We start from the raw sequence: 24,631 nt of genomic DNA on the forward strand, positions 1-24,631 counted from the left end.
GTCTCGCTGGGGGTGGGGGGAACCCAAAACCAGGTGAGGAAGAACCCAAAACCGGGTGAGGAAGACCTCAAAACCATGGGAGGAGGAACGAGGTGAGGGGGAGCCTGAAAACCAAGTGAAGGGACCCCAAAACCAGGGGAGGGAACCCCAAAAGTGTGGTGAGGAAGAACCCAAAACTGCAGGAAGAGGAATGAGGTGAGGGAGACCCCGAGAAGCAAGTAAAGGGACCTGAAAACCAGGTGAAGGGACCCCAAACCCCAAGTGAAGTGACCCCAAAACCAGACAAAAGGACCCCAAATCCAGGTGAAGTTCTCATGACCCACTTGGACAACCCCAAAGATCAGATGAGGGTGACCCCAAAACCAGACAAAGGGACCCCAAACCCCAAGTGCAGTGACCCTAAAACCAGGTGAAGGGACCCCAAACCCCAAGTGAAGCGACCCCAAAACCTGACAAAGGGACCCCAAATCCAGGTGGAGTTGCCAGGACCCAGCTGGGTGACCCCAAACCCCAAATGAATTGACCCCAAAACCAGACAAAAGCACCCCAAATCCAGGTGAAGTTCCCAGAACCCACTTGGATGACCCCAAGAGGGTGACCCTAAAACCAGGTGCAGGGACCCCAAACCCCAAGTGAAGCGACCCCAAAACCAGGTGGAGTTCCCAGGACCCAGCTGGGTGACCCCAAAGACCAGATGACCCTAAAACCAGGTGCAGGGACCCCAAAACCACGCTGTGCTCCGGGTTTATTGCTGGGTACAAAGCTTCACAGTTTGGAGTCGCCATCAGCATTTGGGGTCGGGGGGCACAACACCCCCCCACGCCCACCCCCCAGCCCCCCACCCCCCTAAAAAGCTGCTCCGGGCTGCCACTCGGGGTTAGTCGGCGCCGTCGATGTGCAGGGGGGCTCGGGGGGGTCCCGGCCGGGGGGCACAGGGGTGCCCGTTGAGCTGGGCGGGCGTCGGGCTCTTTTTGGGGAGCAGGGGGCACGCGGCCCCCCCGGGACAGGCGCGCTTGGGGCTCGGCGCTGGCCGCTGCATCTTGTGCTCCAGCAGCATGTGGTTCTGGGGGGGCAGCCCCAGGCAGGCCCTGGGGACACACGGGGGGTCAGGGGGGGACAGGGGGGACTTGGGGGGTGTGGGGTGGGATAATGGGTGTTGGGGGGTGGTGGTGGTGAGGGACGGGAGTGGTGGGGAATGGGGGAGAATGGAGTTGGGAACCCCAGGAAATGGGAACCCCAAGCACTGGGGACTGGGGACACTGGAATTGGACACCCCAGGAAATGGGAACGGGGATCCACTGGAATGGGACAGCCCAGGCACTGGGAACTGGGACCCACTGGTGCTCAGATCCATGAGCATTGGGGACTGGGGGACAATGGAGTTGGGAACCCCAGGAAATGAGAACCCCAGGAAATGGGACCCTGCTCCCCATGGGCACCCCAGGACTGGGAAATGGGGACACATCCATGCTGGGACATTGGTCCTGGGCACCTCCCTGGGCACTGGGGCCATCACCCACCAGGACATGCCAGCACCGGGACCCCACTGGTGACACTGGGACCCCACTGGTGACACTGGGACCCACCCACTGGGCACTGGGCACCCCAGGCCTTGGCCACCCCACGATGGACACTAGGACACACTGGCACCCCGGGTCCCCCAAACTGGGACCCTGGCCAGCCTTTGGGTGCCACCGTGGACACCAGGGGGGTGGTGGCACTCGGTGGCCACGAGGACAGAGCCCCTCGGGTACCTCAGGATGTTCTCAATGCAGCTGCGCTGGCGGAAGAGCGCGTTGACCACAGGGGTGCCCTCGGGCACCAGCGGGGCCTTGCAGAGGAAGGCCAGGATGGAGAGGACGCTGTGGAAACCCTGGAACTCGGGGTCAGCCTCGGTGCAGAAGGTGATGCGCTGGCACAGCTCCGTCAGGATGGCCAGGTCCAGGATGATGGGGCTGGCCAGCAGCGAGTCCTGCGGGCGGCGAGGGGGTCAGGAGCCACCCTGGCACTGAAGTGACACCCCAGGGACACCCTGGGGACACCCTGGGGAGATCCTGGGACACCCTGGGACACGCCACGCACCTCGCAGGTGTTGTGGATGACGATGGTGTTGGTGCCACCCATCATGATCTCAGAGGTGTACTCGTCCAGTGCCCGCTTGCTGTCCCCCACGTAGGGCACGTACTTGATCACCACCTGCAAAGCCACCCCGTTGTCACCCCCACGGTCACCTCCGTGCCTGTGTGACCCCCCCAGAGCCACCCCAACTCACGCAGTGGTCAGGTTTGTCCTGGGGGCCGTAGAGGATGGGGTTGGCCTGGACAGTGTCGTCCACCACGTTGCTCTTGGAGATCTCCTTGGAGCGAAACTGCTGCGGCGCCGAGAGGTTCTTCCCGTCGTTGTTGCCCAGGTGGTTGTAGCTCACGATGGACTTGGTCTGGGTGGGGAGGACAGGCAGGTCACCCCCTGTCCCCTGCCGGGGGGGACATCCCCGCTGACCCCACGTACCTTGAGCCCTGCGCCCACCAGGAAATCCACCAGCACCGACTTGAGCTTGGTCTGCCCCGACTTGAAGTCGTCGCCGCCGATGAAGACGCCGCGCTGGGCAGCCAGCTCCACGGCGCCCGGCACGAAGGTGTTCTGCGGGGAGCCGTTGATGTACGCGCAGCCCTCCAGGATGCTGGCCACGGCGAACAGCGTGGATGGCGACACCTCCAGGCCTCGCTGCGGGGACACGGGAGAGGTGTCACCCCCCCCCGCTCAGCGGTGCCACCCTCCCGCCCCCCTCGGCCGCCCCCCTGACCTCGATGGCCCTCAGCAGGTTGTCGGCGGTGTCGTTGAGCCCCGGCACGATGTCGCAGAACCTCTCCGTGTTGGCGGTCCACAGCACGATGACCTTGTCCACCCCGCTGCTCTCCCTGAAGTCGCGGATGTCCCTGCGGATCTGCTCCACCTGGCACGGAGCAGGGGAGGTGTCAGCGCGGTGGCACCGCCCCCCGTGGCCCTTGTCACCTCCCCTCCCCGCCCCGGCAGGACCTGCTCGGCCATGGAGCCGCGCAGGACGTTGTCCGCCCGCTCCTCCTGGTTGGCGGCGATGAACTCGGGGATGTAGATGGACGGTCGCGGTTTCATCCTCTCCATGTGCGGCCACAGCTGCTCCTGCAGCGGCCACTCCAGCACCTCCGCGCGCCGCATCGCCTCCGCCAGGTTCAGCGACGAGATGTCCCAGCCTGGGGGACACGGCGTCACCCGAGCGCTCGGGGTGTCCCGCCCCGCCGCGGGGTCCCCCCGGGTCCCACCTACCGTCGAAGACGATGTCGTTGGGGTGCACCATGGGCAGCAGGTCCCGGAAGGGCACGTAGACATCACCGGAGGGCCCCGTGCCCAGGCACACGGTGGAGGCTTGCAGCAGGGAGCCGTAGTAGTTGGCTTTCTGGGGTGGGGAGGGCACGGCTGAGGCGCTGGCAGGGGGAGGGGGCGTCCAGCACCCCCGAATTGGGGGGCTTGGGCTGCAGAGCCCCTCGGCGGGAGCAGGGAGGAGATTGGGGTGCAGGACACTGGTGCAGATGGGAGCTGCGTGTCGCCTTCCCTGTGGGGTGACCCCGAACCCCAGGACCTCGCTGGGGACATTCTGGGGACACTCACCCTGCTGGGGTCCTTCTGGGGACACCCCGGGGACACGAGCCTTGCAGAGGTCACATCGGGGACACCCACCTGGCTGGGGTCACGTCAGGGACACCCACCCTGCTGAGGTCACACTGGGGGCACCCTCTTCATTAGGGTCACACTGGGGACACACCTCTCGCAGGGACCCTGCTGGGGGCACCCCACCCTGCTGGGATCGCCCTGGGGACACCCCCCTCACTCAGGTCACTCTGGGGACACCCACCTCGTTGGGATCTCACTAGGGACACCCCCTCACTCAGGTCACCCTGGGGACACCCACCTCGTTGGGATCTCACTAGGGACACCCCCTCACTCAGGTCACTCTGGGGACACCCACCTCGTTGGGATCACACTGGGGACACCCCCCTCACTCAGGTCACTCTGGGGACACCCACCTTGCGCCCCGTCTTGGTCATCCAGGACAGCCCCAGCTTGTTGGCCAGCACTGCCGCCGTCACCGTGGTGCCATTGTTGCCCCCCCAGCCCACCAGCATCACCCCCAGGCGCGGCACCTGCCGCCCCGTGCGGAAGGTGAAGCGGGTGGAGCACGGCCGCACCTGGGGACAGAGAGAGAGGCGACAGCTGGGGACAGCGGCGACGAGCAGAGCCCCCCCGAGCCCCCCGCCGCCCGCCCACCTTGGTGACGCCGTTCTCCTTGCAGACGTGCACCGTGCTGTAGGTGTACTTGGCCTCGATGAAGTCCTTGCTGTAGGTGACGTTGGGACTCTCCACGAGGAATGGCTCTGCCATTGTTCCTGGAGCTGGAATTGGAGGAAATGGGTGTCAGCGCCGCTGGCCTGGCACGCCTGGCCACCCCCCCGGCCCTCCCCGGGCCCTCCGCCCTGCTGGGACGTGGCTGTGCCGCCCGTGGGGACCTTGGCTCCCTGCCCTCCCGGCGCGCTGGTGGCGCTGGGACGGTCACTGCAGCCACTTCCCAGCCGCGTCCAGCACCGGCCGCTGCCCTCCGGACAGGCGGGGAGTTGGGGGGACACCCTCACCCTTACCCCAGGAGCTCACGGAGTGCCCGGAGAGCAGAGGGGTGCAGGGGAATCGTCCTGCTCAGGGCAGGCGGGGACTGTCCCTGGTGTCACCTCGCTGCGGGTGGCAGGGGCACAGAAAGGCGTGGGGCACTGGGGATGCTGCCAGGGGACAGGGGGTGTCCCTGGGGGGGCAGGGGACGCTGCCATCCATCCCAGGGGTGGCAGAGGTCGCTCCCAGGTGGCGTGGGGACAGCCCCGACCAGGGGTGTCCCTGCTCCTGGGGGACTCAAAGCATGCAGGGGACATGGGGACAGAGGCTGTCCCAGCTCCCAGGAGTGCAGGGAATTTGGGGACATCGGGACCGAGACCGCCCCTGCCCCCGGGGGTGGCAGAGGGGACACGGGGACAGGGGCTGTCCCAGCACCGCGGGGTGGCACAGGGGACGCGGGAACCAGGGCTGTCCCTCTTCCAGGGGAAAGGGGATTTGGGGACAGCGGGTGTCCCAGCGCCCCGCGGCGCCGGAGGGCACGGGGACGAGAGCTGACCCCGCCGGGGGCACGGGGGGACACGGATCGGCGAGCCCGAAGCTCTCCGGGGGTCAGTCCCGCCCCGCCGCGGGCACTCACCGGGCCGGGCCGCGCCGGGCGCGCAGGAGCCGGAGCCGGTGGCTGTGTCTGTATCGGTGCCGGTGCCCGGTGCCAGTGGTTGTGCCCGGTGCCCGCTGTCCGGTGGCGGAACGCTGTGCCCGGTGTTCGGTGCCCAGTGCCGGCAGCCGCTGTCCGGTGCTCAGTGTCCGGTGCTCAGTGTCCGGTGCTCAGTGTCCGGTGTCGGTGTCCGGTGCTCCGTGCCCGCTGTCCGGTGCTGCCCCGCGGGGACGACGCGATCGCGCTGCTGCCGCCCCGGCTCCCGCCGCTTAATCGGCTCCGCGGCCCCGCCCCGGCCCCGCCCCCGCCCTGCCCCGCCCCCCGCACGTGCCCACCGGCACCGGCAGCCCCGGACCCCCGGACCCCCCCGGAGCCCCCGACCCCCGGGCCCGGGGCACGTGCGGGGCTCCCCTTACCGGGGGGGCGGCGGGAGGCGGCGGGCGGGAGGGGGAAGCGGCCGCTGACCCGGGAAGGGGAAGTGTCGCCGGGGCCGGTCCCGGGCCGGGACCGGGGGTCCCGCCGCCGCCTTCCGGCCATTGACAGCCCCGGGCCGGCGGCTTCCTGCGCCCGGGACCCGCGGGCGCCTTCCCACGGCACCGCTCCGGCGGGGCTGCCAGCCCGGCACCGGCACCGGCACCGGCACCGCACAGCCCCCGTTACCCTGCTGCTGCCCCCGGCACGGGCACCCCGAAAGTCACGGCAGCCCGGAGCCCCCGGCATGGGCACCCCGAAAGTCACGGCAGCCTGGAGCCCCCGGCATGGGCACCCCGAAAGTCACGGCAGCCCGGAGCCCCCGGCATGGGCACCCCGAAAGTCACGGCTCGCTGGAGCTCCCGACAGGGACCCCCCGGCACCCGGGGAGGGACACAGCCGAGCCGCGGTGTCCCCGCCGCCCCTCCAGCGCCCACCGCGGGTCCCCGCAGCGCTGCCGGGGGGCAGCGACCCCCGTGTGCGGCCGCACCCCCCATGTGTGCCCGGGGCCGGAGCACAGAACGCCCCCCCGCTGGCGGCCCCCGGGGTCCCGCTGCCTTTCAATGGCCCGCCCCGCTTCAAAGGGGCCCCCGGAGCCGGAGCAACGCCCCGGCCCCCTCCCCACCCTCGCTCCCCGCAGACACGGCGAGGACAGCTCTGCCCTCCTCCGCCACCCACCCCGCTCCTCGGGGCTCGCTGCCATCGCCACCCAGCCTCCGGCACGCAGCGGGACGGGACCCACCGGGACCGACCCCGGAGGGCACCTGCGGCCGGGCGGCCGCGGGGAGAGGCGGCGGTGGAGGGCACGGCGGTGCCGGGGGGCCGCGTCCGGCCCCTTGGCCGTGGAGGAACAATGATCCCTTGGTGCCGGGCTGGAGGACAAAACGAGCCCCGCGCTGGAATGCCAGTGCCTCAGCAAATTATTGAAACAAAAATAACATTTCTTTGTACAATAATCCTGGGGCGGGGAGGGTCCGGGCAGCGCTGCCAGGGGCCCAGAACTGGTATTTTTCCACTGCTTTCCTCTTTTTTTTTTTTTTTTTTTTCTTTCCCCTCCTTATTTTTTTCCCTTTTTTTTTTTTTTTTTTTTTCGCCCCCCTCCCATAACTCCCACCATTGTTCCTTCCCCCACTCCCTTCCCACTCCTCCCACGCTCGGCACCGCATGAGCGGGGCTCCCTTGTTCCCGCTCGCCCAACGCGTCCATGGGCCGGGAGCCCGGGCCGGCCGCCCAGTGCCTTCGCTCCCCAGCTGCCGGGGGCTGGCGGAGCTCCAGCCGAGCCCCAGCGCAGCCATAGCGACCGGCCCCGCTCCCCCAGCAATGGTGTCACCCCCCGCTCCCCGCAGACCCCCCGCTCCGTGGATTTCCAGCCCCCCCCGGGGGCTCCCGAACTCCGCCGAGATTCATTCTAAGCAGGTTCAGAGGTTGAAAGCGCGGTGATGCTCGGAGCGCTGGGAAGGGCCGGGATGGGGGGTCCTGCCCCTGTCCCCCCCACGCCACCCCGAATTTATGCCTTGCGGCAGCCTCGGCCTTCCCCTGCCACGTTTTGCTTCCTCCACAGTTGGGTTTTTTCCCCTGGTGTAACACAATCCCGAGCTCCGGCCCTTCATTATCCCAGCTGGCAGCTCCTCATCCTCCTCCCTCTCGCTGTTTCGTCGCCCTCGGGGCGCTGCGTGCCCAAGGTCGGACCCAGGGCTGCGAGGGAGGGAGAAAGGGGTGATTTTGGGGGTCGTGCCCGGCAGCTGCTCCGCGAGAGGGACAAGCGCCATCGGAGCGTGGCGAGGACAAATTATTCTAATGAGCTTCCTCCTGTAAACGAGCCGCGGGGAGAAAAAAAAAGGTGCCCGGGGAAAAAAAAACACGGCGGGAAAAATCCACAGGGGAAAAAACCCACCGGGGAAAAAAAATATCAACAGGGGAAAAAACCCACGGGGGAAAAAAACCCCACGGTGCTGTCCCAGCGTTTCCAGCATCCCTCAAACTCAGCCAGGGCCTGCCCGGGGCTGAGCTCAGTTTGGGGGCAGTTTGTGCCCGAAAAGGACACTTTTCCCAGGTGTGGTGTGAATTCTCGGGGGATTATCAGAGCGCTGAGCTCCTGCCCGGCCCGCGGCTCGGGTTTGGCCGTCCGGGAGGACTCGGGGATGCTCCGGTGCCGCGGTGCCGATAAGGAGGAGGTGGCGGCGGCAGCCCGGGCGGCTCTGGCACGGCGAACGCAGCCAGTAAATTTCCACTGGGGCAGCTCCGAGTTAATGAGCTCAATGCGTGACCCCGGGCAGCGCCGAGCTGCCAGCGGTTGGGAGGAATTCCCCAGGAAAGCTGGGAGGGGATGAGGACCCTTCCTGTGCGAGCTGCTCGCAGAGGGGTGAAGGCAGCCCGGGGTGCAAAGTTGGGCTCGGAAAAGTCACATCTGAAAAGGAAAACTGGAGATTTTGGGGATTTGCAAGAGGCTGGCTCAGCTCCTGCTCCACAGTGAGTCCCACCGGTGACTCCTCATGCCAGGTCAGCTCCGAGGTCAAGGACACCTTGAAAAAAAAAATAAACCGAGACTCTGTAAAATGGTATTTGACCCCTGGGTTATTGTCACCTTCTCCACAGTCTGCTGGCTGGGAGGGACAATCCCAAATCCAGCACTTACTCCGAGTTTATTATGGGATAGTGGATGCAGTGCCAGCACCTGTGGCCTCCAGTCTGTGGTGTCACCCTCTGCTCCAGGAAAACAGCTCTTCCAAGGTTGTTCAGTTCTGAATATCCCGGATTTTTTTATCCTGGATTTCACTCTGCCTGCTCCACCCAGCCCCAGGGATGCTGCAAGGCAGGGCCAGAGCAACCCATGGTGACAAGGGACAATCCTGACCCGGCCCAGGTGCTGTTTGCATCCGGATATTTTGGTAGAAACTCCACGCCAGGCTCATCAGGACCCTCCAGGCTGACACCACCACCTCCTCCAAAGCCGTTTTTCTCCCCAAAAAAAGCAGTGGGAAGCTCCCAGCTCGTGCCAGCGCGGCGTTCCAAGGAGCTGCCCTGCTCCAGGCACCTCTTCCCTCTCCTCTTTCTTACCTACTCCCTGCTCTGACACTTCCAACTCACTCAAGTGACCCGGTTCCTTCCCGTTTCCTGCTTCCAAAGCTCCACGCCAGCCATTTATCACCTTTCCCTTTTTTGAGTTTCCTTGCAGGGAGAAGCACTGAAAAGAAATCCACAACCTTATTGTCTGCTTGTTTTCCAATACAGTGAATTTATTATATGTTGCAAAATCAGCATTCAGCTTTTTTAGTGTACAAAAAAAGGACACTAGCTCTTAAGAAAAAAGATTAGGAAAGCTGAAGACTATGCTGCCTTGAAATTGTAACATTTTGGCAAAGTGAAAAGCTCTTTTGTAAACTCCAACTCCATGGCTCAATATAGTTTTTTTTATCCACAGTACAATATTACAAAGTAAAACACAGTATCAATAAGTTAAGATCATACTTAATCACCTAGAACTGGTTTCTATTAACCCAAAAAGCACAAAATTTTGCCTAAAGCTTCATTGTCTTAAAAAAAAAAAAAAAAAAGAAAAAGAAAAGAAAAAAAAAAAAAAGGCAGATTTGACTACAATTCTTTAACACAGTCCGAAAGAAAAGTGAAGCAGGAAGTTGGTGGATGCTAATTGGGTCTCACAGTTTGGATAATTCATTAAATATTTTCAGGGTTTTTTTTTTTTCCTTTTTTTTTTTAATATTCAAATTTTTTTAGAAGTTCCAGAATATACATGTAAATGTACACAATACATCTTTGTATACAACTCTGTTTGCAAAAATATCTTATAGCAGATGTATAAAGATTGAGATCCATCTCTCTATCCCCCCCCAAGCAACAACAACAACAAAAAAAAAGAAAACAAAAAAAAAAAAAACAAAACAACCAAAACTTCCTTTCGAAATATTAAGGATCAGAAGTGTTTCCACGGAAGAATTTACTCATCCTGGGTTTGTAGCTGCTGCCTCTTCTGCCATCCCGAGTTCTGCCTCTTCCACAGTCGAAACGAAGCCCCCAGCACTGGGGAAATGCAGATTTTTCCACCCCAAAATCCTGGAGTTGGGCTGTGTGGTGACAAACCTCCCGGGATTTGTTCCATCCCAGGTCCTCCTCATCCCCTCCCAGACCCCCCCAGCTCCCACCCACCCCGCTGGGGGAATTCCAGGAGGGTGAAGTTTTCCAGGAAAACTTTCCTCCTAAACTCCCAGGGGTTTTTCTGGGTTTTCCCAGAGGCTGGTGGTGCTCTGGGTTGGCTTTGGGAAGGGAGGGATGGAGCAAAGCATTCCTTACACCCTGAAATTCCCACTGGGAATGGCCTGGGGGGGTTTGGGGTGCTGAGGATCTCTCCTCACCCTCCTTCTCCAGTGGCATTCCGAAGCCACCGCGTCCCCCTGGCTGTCACCTTCCCCTTGGAGAAGGTGATGGCAAAGTCCTGGATGCACAGGGAGAGACCTCAGAATAAAGTGACAAAGCAAAAGCAGTGGCCTTGGCCGTGTGACAACAACAAAATTATAATAATAATAATAATTATTAATAACTGTATCTCCTATTTTTAATAATAACGGACCCACGTTTTGTCCGGGGCGGGAAAAAAACCTCAAAATATTCCTCTTTTTAAGTGTTTTCCTCCTTAACTCTGCCATTCCTCTCCTTCAAAGGGTGAAAAGCTCTTCAGTGCAACCTCCAAGGGAAGGAGACTCCACAGGGAAGGAATCCTTCACTCTGAGATAAACGGAAGCGGGAAGAAGTCAAATCCCACAGGCTGGCAGGATTAAAAAGGGGAGAGGGGAGAGAAAGAAAGCAACAGCAGAGTTAAAGGACACCTTTGTGCTTTTTGGAGTGTTTCTCACACCCTGGCCATACTCTAAAAACCTTCCCCCTTCAATCCAAAGTAAAGAATAAAATAAAAAAAAAAAAAAAAAAAATTCAGGAAGCAGGGAGAAGATAAAGCACACCAGTGGAAAGGATCCGCGTGGGAAAACACCACCTTACTGCTCTCACAAGGATTTGCTGCTGCCTTGGAAAGACACAGCAAAAAAAAAAAGGGGAAAAAAAAGGAAAAAAAATATCCCAGGAGAAAGCAGAGCACCCCCCACCCCCTCCTCTCGTGGATCAAGGGATAAAGTCACTCCTAGGGGTGACTTTTGGATGAAGTTTTAGTAATACTGTTAAGGAAAAAGTCCCAACCGCTTGGCCTGGAAGGAGAAGTGAGGCACGGTTTGGGGAAAAATAAAAAATAAAATTAAAAAAAAAAAATATTTGATTTTCCCTCTCTTTTTTTTTGATACAAAAATAGACCACAGTCTCATTAGCAATTAATAAAACTGGCAGCCTCGGTAGAAAATTAGAAAAGTCAAAGCCAGACAGATCTCCATCTTCCCAGCACGAGGTGAACTGGGCAGACTGGGCAGGTCGGTGCTTGATAAATGCACAAAGCAGTTTTAAAAAAAAATGGGATTTTGGGGTTTTTTCTTTTTGGGATCCCAAGGTGCTGAGCCCGGGGGACACCCCTGTGCCACCACCACCCCCCCAGGATGACAAAGCAGGGCCAGACAAGGAGAGCTGAGGGAATTTTCGTGGTGTATTTCCGCGGAGTTCATCCCGAACAGGCAACTCCTAGCAGCAAATTCCAGTTCCTCCCCATCTGCAGGACAACTGGGAACCCACGTGGAGCTGGGCCAGGGGGGAATTACAACTTCATGCCAAACTTTTAATCCACGAAAAACTACAGGTTCTTATTCGGGAGCTTCGGTCACTTTTAGGTAATTTTTTTCCCTTAAGTGTCAAACGCTGGCTTGAAATAAGCAGAATTTTTTTTGGGTTTTTTTTTTTTTGGGGTTTTTTTTTTTTGTTATCCGTTTGTTACATTCCAACATTCAGAGAGGCTTTAAAAAACAAAAAAAAAAACCAACTCAGGAGGAGCGTGCTGGACGTGGAACATGACAGATGTGGCATCCTAAATTCATCCCCAAGTTCTTCAAACCACGAGGAATTAACGCTCGTTTCTCTGAAAGGGATTTTTTTCTTTTTTTTTTTTTTTGGGTGTACAAAAGGGAACGTAACGTCCAGGGCTGACTGGATTTTGGTGGATTTTTGCCCTACCCAGTCCTGGGGTTGAGTGGCAGCTAAAACTGCTGCTGGTCATACTCTGCTATCAGTTTTTTGATGTGGGCCAGTTTGTTGTGGAGGTATTCGCAGCGGTTCTTCTCTTGGCTGTAGTTGGGGTTTGTCTGCAAAACAAAAGATGAAAAGGGAAATTAAAAGTTGGGGTTTGTCTGCAAAATTAAAAATGAAAAGGAAATAAAAAGTTGGGGTTTGTCTGCAAAATGAAAAGTGAAAAGGGAAATTAAAATGCAGAGGTGGGAGAGGTGCTGGAGAAAGGGAAGTTGAGTGTGTTGAGCTCGACAGCATGGAGGAGAAAGGGATTAAATTGTGGGGTGGGTTTGGGGTTGGGAAGAGTTTTTAGGGTTATCTCATTCCACCCTACACCTTCCACCATCCCAGGGTGCTCCAACCTGGCCTGGGAAACTTCCAGGAATGGGGAATCCACAGTTTCTCTAGGAATTCCATCCCAAACCCTCACCACCCTCACAGGGAAGAATTTCCTCCTAATATTTCACGTAAACCTCCTCTATTTCAGCTCCAAGCCATGGCTATGAACAAGGGAAAATGCTTTTTTAAAAATGGATTTTTTCTGATTGAACACAGCCAAGGATGAAATCCTTTTCCAGCATTTTCCAGCCCCAGGAGGCTCCAGGAGCACACCTGAGTTGGGCTCAGCCTGAGTTCCCAAAAATCACCCTTTGCTCTCTGCCCCAACCTCACAGCCTCTGGGATAAAGATGAACTTCCAACATGCAGGGAGTTTCCCCAAAAAGTTCCTAAATCCCTTAGGATAACAGGGATCAGGACCATATTCACTGATTTACAGGAAAAAAAACCCAAATCCCCATGGGTGTGTGGATGCTTTGCATAAAAACACTGTGATTTAAGGTATTTTAGGTGCTCCACACCCCAAAAATCTGGGGGCAGAGCTCCAGGGATTGATCCCACGTCCCCAAATCCCAGAAAATCCTGTTATCCCTGGTGTGGAACACAAACTGTTCCTTCCCTGGAGAGATAAAGGTGCTGTGTGAACACAAGCATTGTCCCTCAGCCACGGCTCAGCGATCCCCACCGTTCCCAGCCACCCCAAACCCTCTCAGCTCAGCTTTTAGGGACGAGCTGGAGACAAACAAAGATCTGCTGGAATTGCCTCAGAGCCTGGGCTTGCTCTTGGCAAGGCTTCATCTCTTTCAGTCACACCAAGAGCACCACCCAAAAGTTTTCTGTGACCAAGGATGTTTGCTTACCTTTTTAATTTTCCGATATTCCTGTAGAATTTGATCGTGGATGGTCTGGAAAGGAAGGGAAAAAGCAGAAGAAAACAGGGGGTTATTTTTAATTCTGCAGGAGGTGTTTGCTGATGGCTGGATGGGCAGAATTGCTCTGAATTCCAACCAAAATCTGCTCCCTCCAGGGCTTCCCTGGGGAGCTCCAGTGGGTACAACCAGCTCCGAATTCCATGGATATTCTGGAGCTGACACAGAAGGATGAAACCCCAATCTCCAGCCATGAGAACCACCTGGATTCCAGGATAATTCCCTTTTCCAAAGCCCCTCAACCCCAAGATATAAAAACAACCCAGCAAGGAGGAATTTTGCAAGGAGAAAGGCAGGAGCTCCGAGGGGAGGAAGCAGCGCTGAGCACAATAGGTGCTCTGTAAAAATCTCTTTCTCCTCCTCGATGAGACTCACTTTTCCAAGCTCACCAACAGCCAGAAACTCTTCAGAAATCACCCTGACAAGCCCAATAACGCTGCATTATTCAGATCAAAGATTGCAGGAGGAGCAGATGACCCCGTGCTAACTCCCCTCGCAGCCCCGATCTGCTCCCATATGTGCAAATAGGAGTTTTTCTGGCTGGGATACACTAATAGCTTCCAGCAGCTTTTGGCTGAGGACACCAATTGTCTCACTGAGGCCTTTCCTTGTCAACAAGTCCCATGATGTGGCTCCAGCCTGAAAAAGGAGCAGCTCAGAGCTGGGTGAGGAGAATCCCCCCGAGCTGTCAGCCGTGCACGTTCCCCACCAGCTCCGAGCCTGGAATTCCAGCGAGGATCAAACAACTCCAGCTCTGCCACGTGCAGAAAACATCTTTTTTTGGGGTGTTTTTAGTGCTGCTCTTACCTTGTATTCCTCAGAGCCCTGCAGGAGCTGCTTCAGCTTGGCGTCCAGCTGGGTGAACCGTCGGGTTATTCGCTCTATCCGGGCGTGCAAATCCCGATATTCGTTGTACTCCGCGTTGAAGTCGTTCTTGTAGCTCTGGCGCTGCTCCGAGGAGGAGATGGCTGCGTATTTTCTGGGAGGGGAAAAGGGATTTTGAAAATGGGGTTTTGGGGGGGATTGGTTGTGGGGAAATTGGGTTTGGTTTTGGGGATTTGGTTTGGTTTTGGGGAATTTGGTTTGGTTGGGGAATTCTCACCGATGAACCATTAGATTAGGGGAAAAGTTTTGAAAATGGGTTTGTGGGGGATTGGGTTCAGGGAATTGGGTTTGGTTCTGGGAGATTTGGTTTGGTTTTGGGGGAATTTTACACAAACGTGACTGGAAACTGGGGGTGATTATGGGGAAAGGGATTTTGAAATTGGTTTTGGGGGGATTTGGTTTGGTTTTGGGGGAATTCTCTCCAGGATGTGGAGGTGTGGAGACTGCTGGGGATGATTTAGGATTAGGGGGGAAAAGGGGTTTTGAAAATGGGGTTGTGGGGGGATTGGGTTCAGGGGAATTGGGTTTGGTTGCGGGAGATTTGGTTTGGTTTTGGGGGAATTCTCTCCAGGATGTGGCAGTGCAGAGACTCTGGGGTGACTGGGATCAAAGCTGGGGGTGATTATGGGGGGAAAAGGGATTTTGAAAATGGGGTTTTGGGGGGACTGGTTTTGGGGGGATTTGGTTTGATTTTGGGGGATTTGGTTTGGTTTTGGGGGAATTCTCTCTAGGATGTGGAGGTGCAGAGACTGTGGGGTGACTGGGAGCAAAGCTGGGGGTGATTTAGGATTATGGGATTGTTGGAATGGGATTTTGGGAAGGGATTCTTCGCTGTGAAGGGTGTGGGATGGAATTCCCACAGAAGCTGTGGCTGCCCCATCCCTGGAAGTGTTTGTGCCACCCTGGGACAGTGGAGGTGTCCTTGTCACAGCACTGGGTGAGCTTTAAGGTCCTTCCAACCCCCAACCATTGTGGGATCAAAGTTGGAAAAGTTCTTCTGAAAAACTCTCTTAAAGTAAGAGAAAAATCCCAAACAAAAAAAATCCCAAACTCTTCAGCAAACATCATCCTAGCCCTGAGCACACTTCAATTTTCACACACAATTTCTGTGTGAAATTGCAACAGAAGCGTCGTTCAAATTGTACATTAAAGAACTGTTTAAACCTGGGAAAACTAATCTACTGAATTTCAAAGTCTGATATCTAATCCAAGAGCCACCTCCACATGGCTCAAACCCCTCCAGAATGGTGTTTCCCTATCCCAGAGTGAAAAAATTCTCCCCAAAAATCCCACCCAAACCACCCCTGGCACACCCTGCAGTCCTTCCCTCTCACCCTGATCGCTTTTAAAGTAGCAAATCACGGAGGCAACCGGCAGGGATTGTCGCCTTGACCTCCCAAAACAAACAATGCCTGCTCCCAAAACTGCCCTATCTCAGCCAGATAGGGTGGGATGGGCAGGTCCAGGCAGCCCTGGGAGCAGCTGGGGCTGTGGGAGGAGGCTGATAGCTCCCCTGACTCCTGCTGGCCTGCAGAACATGCAGTTCTGCACCAGTGCCAGCCGTTGGAACAGCAGGAATATGATGCTTTTCCAGGGCTAGGAGCCTTTGAAGAGCACAAAAAGCGTTGCAAAATGCTCGCGGGGTGATTGTGTGGCAAAGGCAGGGTGAGGAATCACGGTGAGGAGATTTATTCTGGTTTTTTTTTTCCAACTAACAGATGTGTTCCCAGCACCTTCTGGAGATACTGAGCTCAGGTTGTACATCTGGAGGACTTTTGGAAATTATTCTGCTCGATAAAAAGCTATTAAAGGTGATATTTCCAGCTCTCTCTGAAGGTAAAACTCACCTTTTGGTAGGTGAAGCTCTAATTTGCCTCCCTGCTCTGGCTGCAGCAGGGCCAGCTCGGTGCAGAGACATGGAAAAGCTAATTTAGCCCTCAAATTAGGGGGAAACTTTCAGTTTTTAGCACTTTTTAAGAGATCTGAACTTCTAAGTGCACAAAAGTGGAAAAGCCAATTTAGGCCTCAAATTAAAGGGGAATTTCCAGTGTTTTTTAGCACTTTTTAAGAGATTTGAACTTCTAAGTGCACCAATGTGGAAAAGTTAATTTAGGCCTCAAATTAAAGGGAACTTTCAGTGTTTTTTAGCACTTTTTAAGAGCTCTGAACTTCTAGAACTCACTCCTTGGGTTGGGATAAGGAAGCATCAAAGAGCAGTGACAGCTCTGATTTTCTGAAATCTCTGAAATCTCTCCCTGTTTTTTTTGCAGAGGGCCCAAGGAGCTGAAATATCCCTTTTTTTTTTTTTAGGAGGGATCTGAGAGAAAAACCACCCAAACCCTTCAGAATGGCCCTAAAAATACCACCTTGCAGGGGGTGTTTGTCTGGCTGACCCACCCCAAAAAGCAGAAACCACAGCAGGACTCTTCATCCCCTCCAGACCTTCCTCCTCCTCCTCCTCCATCCCTTCCCTCCCAGAGATCCCAAACCAGATCTGCTGGAAGCAAACAACCCCCAGGCTGTGAAAAGCACAGAGAATTTCCCCCAGCTATGATTTTTTTCCCCACCCTGAAGCTTTGCTCAGAACAGGTTTGGGTTTATGCAGATTTTGGGGCTTCCTTGGCAGGGATTTTTGGGTTTCAGCTGTTTAATTAACCTCCAGGGGATCTGATGAAAGAGTGAAGAGGTGAAATAACTCCCCTCCTGAGCCAGGGGTTATAACCTCTCAGTAAAGAATATTTCAGTGCTTTGTGAGGATGATCTTGGCTCTGGAGAGGGGAAGAATTAAGCAAACCACCCCAAATCCTTCCTCGCCCTGTCTGCCACAACATTAAAGCAGATTATTCCCTCTCAGAGTTTCCAGCTGGAACGTGGAGATGTTTAATCCTTTCAAACCCCCCCAAGGTATGAAATGTTTCTTAAAATGCTTCGACAGTTTACAGGAGATAACCTTGAACTCCTTAAGGAGGTAAAAAAACCAGCTTTGGTATCGAGTTTAGTCTCAAAAACCAACCTGGTTTTGCTCTTTTTTTCTTCACCTCACCGAGTTCTATCGAATGACACAAAAAACCCAACAAAAATCCCCAGCATATTGTGATTTTTTTTAGCTTGAAACACGAGCCCAAAAGTGATGGAGCAACCGATAAACATACTTACAATAAATAATCTGGCATTTCTGAAGTTGATGTTGGTACACTAGAATTATTGCATGTTCCGTTTAGACCTGAAAAAATAAAGATTTGTTTACAGATGTTCTTCAACTTCAAAGCTCCCTGCAATTGGGCTTGGAGCTCGTAAAACTCGTCTGCACTACAGAGTTTGTGGAATTGTAGAGGATTTTCTGTTTTGCTTGGAACTGAGAGAGGCAGAGGAGCCACAACAAGGTGGTTGAAAGTTCAAGGCTCCTCCAGTATTTGTCTGTCAGCAAAACAACACCAACAGCAGCCAATGCACCGAGCAGCAAAAAAAAAAAAAAAAATCTGAATTTAATTGGATAAACAGTGCCTGGAGTGGGATAACACTGATAGCACCACTGGGAATGAGGGAAAAACATCCCTGAGCCTGCAGAGCTGAGCTGGGCTGAGAGGAACCTCCTTTTCTGCTCTGTGGATGCTCCAGGGTGAGATTCCTGAATTAATGACACAAAGTCCTGCAGGGCAGCACGGAGAGGATTTTAGGGAATGCAGAGCTCACCTCTGCACACAAATCCAAGTGGAAGCAGAGGGAATGAGGAGCTGGGGATGTTCAGGAACGGAAGAACAGAATAAACCCAACAAATCCCAATTTGTTACCCCAAAACAGCAGCAGGAGCAGAACCCAACTCCTGTTAATTAACAAAAATCCAGGAATTGAACTGTGAGGTGAAGCAGGGAAGGTGGTGGAGGCTGCAGGAGGAATGTGGAGAGAGGAAGCAAGCTGGATCCACGTTTGGAAAGGGATATTTTCCACCAGCTCTGAGTTCCATTCCAACTCCTCAGCAGAGTCAGCAACAAGCTGAATGTTTCCTCAAAAAGATGGATTTTCCCCCCCAAATTCCCACAGCGAGGCTGTCCTGAGCAGGATGGGAGAATTGCACAATCCCAGCGTTTCTAAAAACATCCCAATCCCAAATTCCTGCTGCAGCTCATCCTCCTTTTCCTCCTTTCCTGACCAGGGCGAGGAAAATGCAGAGCAGGGTTTGAGGGTTGGGGAAGAAAACGATTTATTTTGCCTGTGAGTGCCACCTACTGACTGAAAGAACCCCAAAAAGTCCCTCCAGAGCCTGTGGAATTTTCAATTTTTTTTCAACTTTCCCAGGAGAAACTCCCACTCCTGGCAGGAGGAATCCCTGCCCACGGCAGGGGTGGAACCAGAGGAGCTTTAAGGTCCTTCCAAGCCAAACTTTTTGTGATTTTTCTGCTTCCCTACAGCCCCAGAGGGAATTGGGGAAGGAGGAGGATGAGGCTGGAGCTACCCACAGCAAGGAACAGAAGGAAAACATCTCAGCTGAGGATCCCAGCAGGACTGACCACATCCTGCTCGGGATTGCTCCCAGTCCAGCTCGGATTTGTTACCTCAAAACAGCAGCAGGAACAGAATATAAATCCTATTAATTAACAAAAATCCAGGAGTTGAATTGCAAAGTGAAGCAGGAAAGGTGGTGGAGGCTCAGCAACTTTCCAAGGAAAGAATGTGGGATGTTTATCAGAAACACTGACAAAAATATATTTTAAAAAAGAGAATTTCTGTCTCTCCAGAGGCTCATGGGGAAGAGAAACAACGTGGAATGTTGTGTCAGTCCCCGAATAAATAAATTCCCAGCCCCAGTGGGATGCAGGGAAGCTTTTCCAGCCTGGAAGAGCTGGTTCTCCACTGCTTCACCAGCATTTATCACCAGGTTTATCTATCATTTCTTTTGTAGCCAATATTAAAAGCTTCTGTGAGTAACTTTTCATTAAAAACCCAACCGAGAGTCAGCACAACACCCAACAAAAACACTGCTGCTCTTCCCACTGCTCCCAGCCTTTCATCCCCACAGATTATCCCAGCTTTTAATTTAGCCAGGAGAAACATGACACGCTGTGAGGCTTCCAGAGAGCAGGAAGGTTAAACAGGAAAAACCTGATATCCTCTGTGCACAGGAAGCACCTCTGGGGATTTGCAGGGAGAACACAGAGCTGGCATTTGGTTCCCTACAGCCCAGGATGTGCTGCCTCATCCCAAATGGGATCCTGGGATCAGAAATGGGATTTGGGGCTGGGATCACAGTCAGGATCAGAGCTGGGATCAGAGTTGGGATCAGAAATGGGATCAGAAATGGGATCAGAAATGGGATTTGGGGCTGGGATTGGAGCTGGGATCAGAGTTGGGATCAGAGTTGGGATTTGGGGCTGGGATCACAGTTGGGATCAGAGTTGGGATTTGGGCTGGGATCACAGTCAGGACCAGAGCTGGGATCAGAGTTTGGATCACAAATGGGATCAGAAATGGGATTTGGGGCTGGGATCACAGTAGGGATCAGAGTTGGGATCACAGTCAGAATCAGAGCTGGGATCAGAGTTTAGATCAGAAATGGGATTTGGGCTGGGATCACAGTCAGGACCAGAGCTGGGATCAGAGTTTGGATCACAAATGGGATCAGAAATAGGATTGGGGCTGGGATCACAGTTGGGATCAGAGCTGGGATCAGAGTTTGGATCACAAATGGGATCAGAAATGGGGTTTGGGGCTGGGATTGGGGCTGGGATCACAGTCAGGACCAGAGTTGGGATCAGAAATAGGATTGGGGCTGGGATCACAGTCAGGATCAGAGCTGGGATCAGAGTTTGGATCAGAAATGGGATCAGAAATGGGATTTGGGCTGGGATCACAGGATCAGAGCTGGGATCAGAAATAGGTTTGGGATTTGGGCTGGGATCACACCTGGGATCAGAATTGGGATCCCAACTCTGGATAAACACTGCCTGGAGTGGGATAACACTGATAGCACCACTGGGAATGAGGGAAAAACATCCCTGAGCCTGCAGAGCTGAGCTGAGCAAGGGGAATCTCCTTTTCTGCTCTGTGGATGCTCCAGGGTGAGATTCCTGAATTAATGACACAAAGTCCTGCAGGGCAGCACGGAGAGGATTTTAGGGAATGCAGGGCATCAGAGCTGGGATCAGAGATGGAATCACAGCTGGGATCACATCTGGAATCACACCCAGGATCAGAGCTGGGAACGTATCTGGAATCACATCTGGGATCATATTTGGGATCACACCTGGAGAATTACAGCTGGAATCACAGCTGGAACCACTCATATCTGGGATCACACCTGGGATCCCATCTGGAATTATACCCAGGGATTCCACCTGGAATCACACCTGGAATCACACCCAGGATCACACCTGGGATCATATCTGAGATCACACTTGGGATCACATCTGGAATCACAGCTGGATCACAGCTGGGATCACACCTGGAATCACACCTGGAATCACACCCACCACCCCTCTCACCCCCCAACTCACCTGTAACCTGCTCCTGCGCAACGCTACCTAAATCAGCATTTTTTATTACTTCACAGTTCTGCTTCTCCTCTTTGCACTTCTCCTCGCCCTTCTTCTCCTTCCTCTCCTTCTCCTTGTCTTTGTGCTTTTTGGATTTTTTCTTGGATTTGACGTAGGAGCCGCAGTTGTGTTTGCTGCTCTGGGCACAGTCTGTGGGCAGGGGGTGACTCAGTCTCTCGGGAGGCTCCGTGCTGTCACAGTCTCTGCCGTTGTGAGTCAGGTCGTTGCTGACATCCGCCAGGGGATCGTGAGGCCTGGGCAGCTCCAGGGCAGGCAGGGAGGAGCTGGAGCTGACAGGCTCGGGGAGAGCTTGGGGTAGGGCAGGAGGGGCTGGGGTGTCCTTCCCGTTGGAGGAGTTCAGCTTCCCGTTGAAGGTGGGTTGAGTTCTGTGAGCTAGATGGGAGATCCTGGGCTTTTTGTTGGCCAGGGGGTCGATGAACTCCAGGGGTTGGGATCGTTTCTGTTAAAGAGGGGAAAAAAGGAGAAATCAATGGTGGTGAAGATGGAACTGATGAACTCCAGGGGTTGGGATCGTTTCTGTCAAAGAGGGGAAAAAAGGAGAAATCAATGGTGGTGAAGATGAACTCTAGAGGGAGAAAAAAGGAGAAATGGTGGTGAAGATGGAGTGGAGCTGGTGAACTCCAGAGGTTGGGATCGTTTCTGTTAAGGAGGGCAAAAAAGGAGAAATAAATGGTGGTGAAGATGAACTCCAGGGGTTGGGATCGTTTCTGTGAAGGGGGAAAAAAAGGAAAAATAAATGGTGGTGAAGATGAACTCGAGAGGTTGGGGTCATTTCTGTTAAGGGGGGAAAAAAGGAGAAATTTGGGATCATTTCTGTTAAGGAGGGAAAAAGGAGAAATAAATGGTGGTGAAGATGGAACTGATGAACTTCAGAGGCTGGGATCATTTCTGTTAAGGTGAAAAAAGGAGAAATAAATGGTGGTGAAGATGGAACTGATGAACTTCAGAGGTTGGGATCGTTTCTGTTAAAGAGGGGGAAAAAAGGAGAAATAAATGGTGGTGAAGATGAACTCCAGAGGTTGAGATCGTTCGTGTTAAAAGGAGGAAAAAGGAGAAATAAATGGTGGTGAAGATGGGAAAAAAGGAGAGATAAATGGTGGTGAAGATGGAGTGGAGCTGATGAATTCCAGAGGTTGGGATCTCTTCTGTTAAGGGGCAAAAAAGCAGAAATCAATGGTGGTGAAGATGCAGAAGTGTCGCCACTAGGTGGTGGTGCAACACAGGGGAGAAGGGAATATTCTCTGGAAAAGCAGTTTATCCATCCCGAGGTGCTCCCCAGAGCCCACGGTTTGGTGGGAGAGCCGAAAGGATCCTAAAATCCCATCAGCAATTCCTGACCTCCCCTATTAGCCATACCCAGGCTGCTCTCACTGCGGCTTATTTTGGGACTCAAACCCTTCAGCCTCCCCCTTTCCCAGCCAACTGGAGAGTGGAAATAATCCTGGAAATGCTCAAACACAGGGTTTGGAGCACCATGGGACAGTGCTAGGTGTTCCTACCCATGGCATGAAGCTTTAAAATCCCTCCCAACCCAAACCATCCTGGCATTCCCTGATAAAAACATCTCTCCTGAGCACCCCAAACTCCCTGCCAAGGAAAAACCCCAAACTCCCTGCCAAGGAAAAACCTGCTCAGCCCCCTGCAGCAGGGAGGGATCCACCAGTTCTGCATTTTATTCCCAGCTCTGTGCTGAAGTTTCCCAGTTCCTTCCTCTTCTCCGGAACGAGACTTTGCCCGGAAGAGAGGAGGAAGTGCAGAGCTGCTCAGTTCTCAGAATTTCAGGCAAAAGGGGACATTTGCAGCGTTTCAAAAAGCCACGTCACGGAGCCAACGTGACCTGAGCAACCCTTTTCTGCAGCAGGGCAGAGCAGGAAGTGGTTCCCAGCTGTGCCCACATCTCCTCCTCGAGCTCCTGGAAAAGCTGCTCCGTGGAAGAACCCAATCCATCAGGCTCAGCCCAGCCAAAAACCACCTCAGCCTGTGCCCACCTGGCAGCTCTGGGGCTGCAGGAGCTCCGAGCCAAAGATTATTTAGTGCCCAGAGGAAAACAAGCGATAGCTCTGGGTATTTCTTTTGGATAATCCATTATTTTCCTTCTGTCTCAGGCGTGTTTGCGAATGGAAATGTTGTTCCATCGCCGAGCACAGATGGATGATGGCTGGAGGAGCCCCTAAATCCCCTTTTTTCCCCTGTTTTTTGCTAACTCAGGGGTCTGGAGGACATTGCTCAGTGCCAGGAATTCTTTCTACCTGTCAGGCTAATTAAGGAAGAGCTCAAGGGGCAAGGGCAGCACGTCTGACCGGCTTGGCAACATCACTCCCCCTTGTCCACCTCTGCAGCTCTCTGAGCAGGTGACAGAGCTAAAAAACTGCCAGATTTTACCACCTTTTCTCTAAAAACAACAAGTATCAGCTTCTCCCAACTCATCTCTCTGGTTAGGAGGGTGATATAGATCTTTTCCCTTGAATTACCATCCCAATTCTTTTTCACCTTCATTCCAACAAGTGAGCTTTCCCAAAATATTCTGCATTCCAGCCCTACCAAATCCCAATCCCCTGCTGGCACTGCACCCATTAACAACCATTTCTCGAAATAGAAACTGCAGCCAGAGAGTATTAAAGAACTGACAGCTCACAGTGCTGCGGTTTGCTGTCTGACACGACACAATCGTGATGGAAACATTTCTATTCCACATTGGATTTTCTCTATTTCACCAGCTTTTCCTAAATCCAAACCAACCAAACACCCCAAAATTTCAGCTGGGTCATTCTGAGAGATCAAAACCTCACCCTAAAGTGCTCTGAGACACAATCATGCTGGAAACATTTCTATTCCACGTCGGATTTTCTCTATTTCACCAGCTTTTCATAAATCCAAACCAGTCAAACACCCCAAAAATTTCAGCTGGATCTTTTCAGAGATGAAAAACTCACCCTAAAGTGCTCTGAGATTCAATTATGCTGGAAACATCTCTATTCCACATCAGATTTTCCCTATTTCACCAGCTTTTCCTAAATCCAAACCAACCAAACACCCCAAAATTTCAGCTGGGTCATTCTGAGAGATCAAAACCTCACCCTAAAGTGCTCTGAGACACAATCATGCTGGAAACATTTCTATTCCATGTCGGATTTTCCCTGTTTCACCAGCTTTTCCTAAATCCAAACCAACCAAACACCCCAAAAATTTCAGCTGGATCTTTTCAGAGATCAGAACCTCACCCTAAAGGACTCTGAGATTCAATCATGCTGGAAACATTTCTATTCCACGTCAGATTTTCTCTATTTCACCAGCTTTTCCTAAATCCAAACCAACCAAACACCCAAAAATTTCAGCTGGGTCTTTTCAGAGATGAAAACCTCACCCAAAAGTGCTCTGAGATTCAATCATGCTGGAAACATTTCTATTCCACATCGGATTTTCTCTATTTTACCAGCTTTTCCTAAATCCAACCAACCAAACACCCAAAAATTTCAGCTGGGTCATTCTGAGAGATCAAAACCTCACCCTAAAGTGCTCTGAGACACAATCATGCTGGAAACATTTCTATTCCATATCTGAATTTTTTTGTATTTCACCAGCTTTTCCTAAATCCAAACCAACCAAACACCCAAAAATTTCAGCTGGCTCATTCTGAGAGATCAAAACCTCATCCTAAGGGGCTCTGAGATTCAATCATGCTGGAAACATTTCTATTCCACATCGGATTTTCTCTATTTCACCAGCTTTTCCTAAATCCAAACCAACCAAACACCCCAAAAATTTCAGCTGGGTCATTCTGAGAGATCCAAATCTCACCCTAAAGACCTCCAAGCCTTTAAAATATGGATAGCCAGAGAAGCAGGATGATTTTCCAGCCTTTAAAAAAAAGACACAAGCCTAGAACTGTGTCTTTCCAAGGCGATCATTCCTCATTCACCAACAAAATGCCCACAGCAGAGCAGGAGAGGATTTTGGAATTAGCTACCTGGCAAACAAGTTACACAGTCCTCGTTC

General features: G+C 53.5%; 2 protein-coding genes across 4 annotated transcripts in view; both read right to left on the minus strand.

Moving 5' to 3' along the window:
* Window positions 1-728: 728 nt before the first annotated feature.
* Window positions 729-5,577, minus strand: ISYNA1 (inositol-3-phosphate synthase 1). The gene is made up of 11 exons (XM_085040320.1): window positions 5,273-5,577; window positions 4,303-4,427; window positions 4,062-4,223; window positions 3,304-3,433; window positions 3,037-3,230; window positions 2,804-2,953; window positions 2,509-2,724; window positions 2,273-2,437; window positions 2,083-2,196; window positions 1,755-1,972; window positions 729-1,088 (listed from the first exon to the last, which is right to left on the minus strand). Exons 2-11 carry the CDS (start codon window positions 4,414-4,416, stop codon window positions 878-880), a joined length of 1,674 nt encoding a protein of 557 aa, XP_084896446.1. The 5' UTR covers window positions 4,417-4,427; window positions 5,273-5,577; the 3' UTR covers window positions 729-877.
* Window positions 5,578-8,965: 3,388 nt separating this feature from the next.
* ELL (elongation factor for RNA polymerase II) overlaps window positions 8,966-24,631 on the minus strand; it is a 68,319-nt gene continuing 52,653 nt past the window's right edge. For 2 of the 3 annotated variants that reach the window (XM_085040316.1, XM_085040318.1), the window contains exons 8-12: window positions 20,576-21,074; window positions 17,241-17,307; window positions 14,007-14,178; window positions 13,131-13,175; window positions 8,966-12,009 (exon numbers count right to left, since the gene is read on the minus strand). In XM_085040316.1, the coding sequence (XP_084896442.1) occupies window positions 11,905-12,009; window positions 13,131-13,175; window positions 14,007-14,178; window positions 17,241-17,307; window positions 20,576-21,074 (888 nt within the window). In that variant the 3' untranslated portion in view covers window positions 8,966-11,904. The remainder of the gene's footprint in view (window positions 12,010-13,130; window positions 13,176-14,006; window positions 14,179-17,240; window positions 17,308-20,575; window positions 21,075-24,631) is intronic. The other variant, XM_085040317.1, reaches the window with a different exon arrangement.

The sequence above is a fragment of the Lichenostomus cassidix genome, chromosome 28 (assembly GCF_008360975.1).
Source record: "Lichenostomus cassidix isolate B80296 chromosome 28, HeHo_3.0, whole genome shotgun sequence".
Taxonomy (NCBI): Eukaryota; Metazoa; Chordata; class Aves; order Passeriformes; family Meliphagidae; genus Lichenostomus; species Lichenostomus cassidix.

What these genes read in the sequence shown, in the direction of transcription:
- ISYNA1 (XM_085040320.1), bottom strand. Translation starts at nt 4,416, where the DNA reads ATGGCAGAGCCATTCCTCGTGGAGAGTCCCAACGTCACCTACAGCAAG. An exon ending in AGGAGAACGGCGTCACCAAG is followed by an intron (nt 4,224 to 4,302) that starts GTGGGCGGGCGG and finishes CTCTGTCCCCAG; the next exon opens with GTGCGGCCGTGCTCCACCCG. An exon ending in TGGTGGGCGCAGGGCTCAAG is followed by an intron (nt 2,438 to 2,508) that starts GTACGTGGGGTC and finishes CTCCCCACCCAG; the next exon opens with ACCAAGTCCATCGTGAGCTA.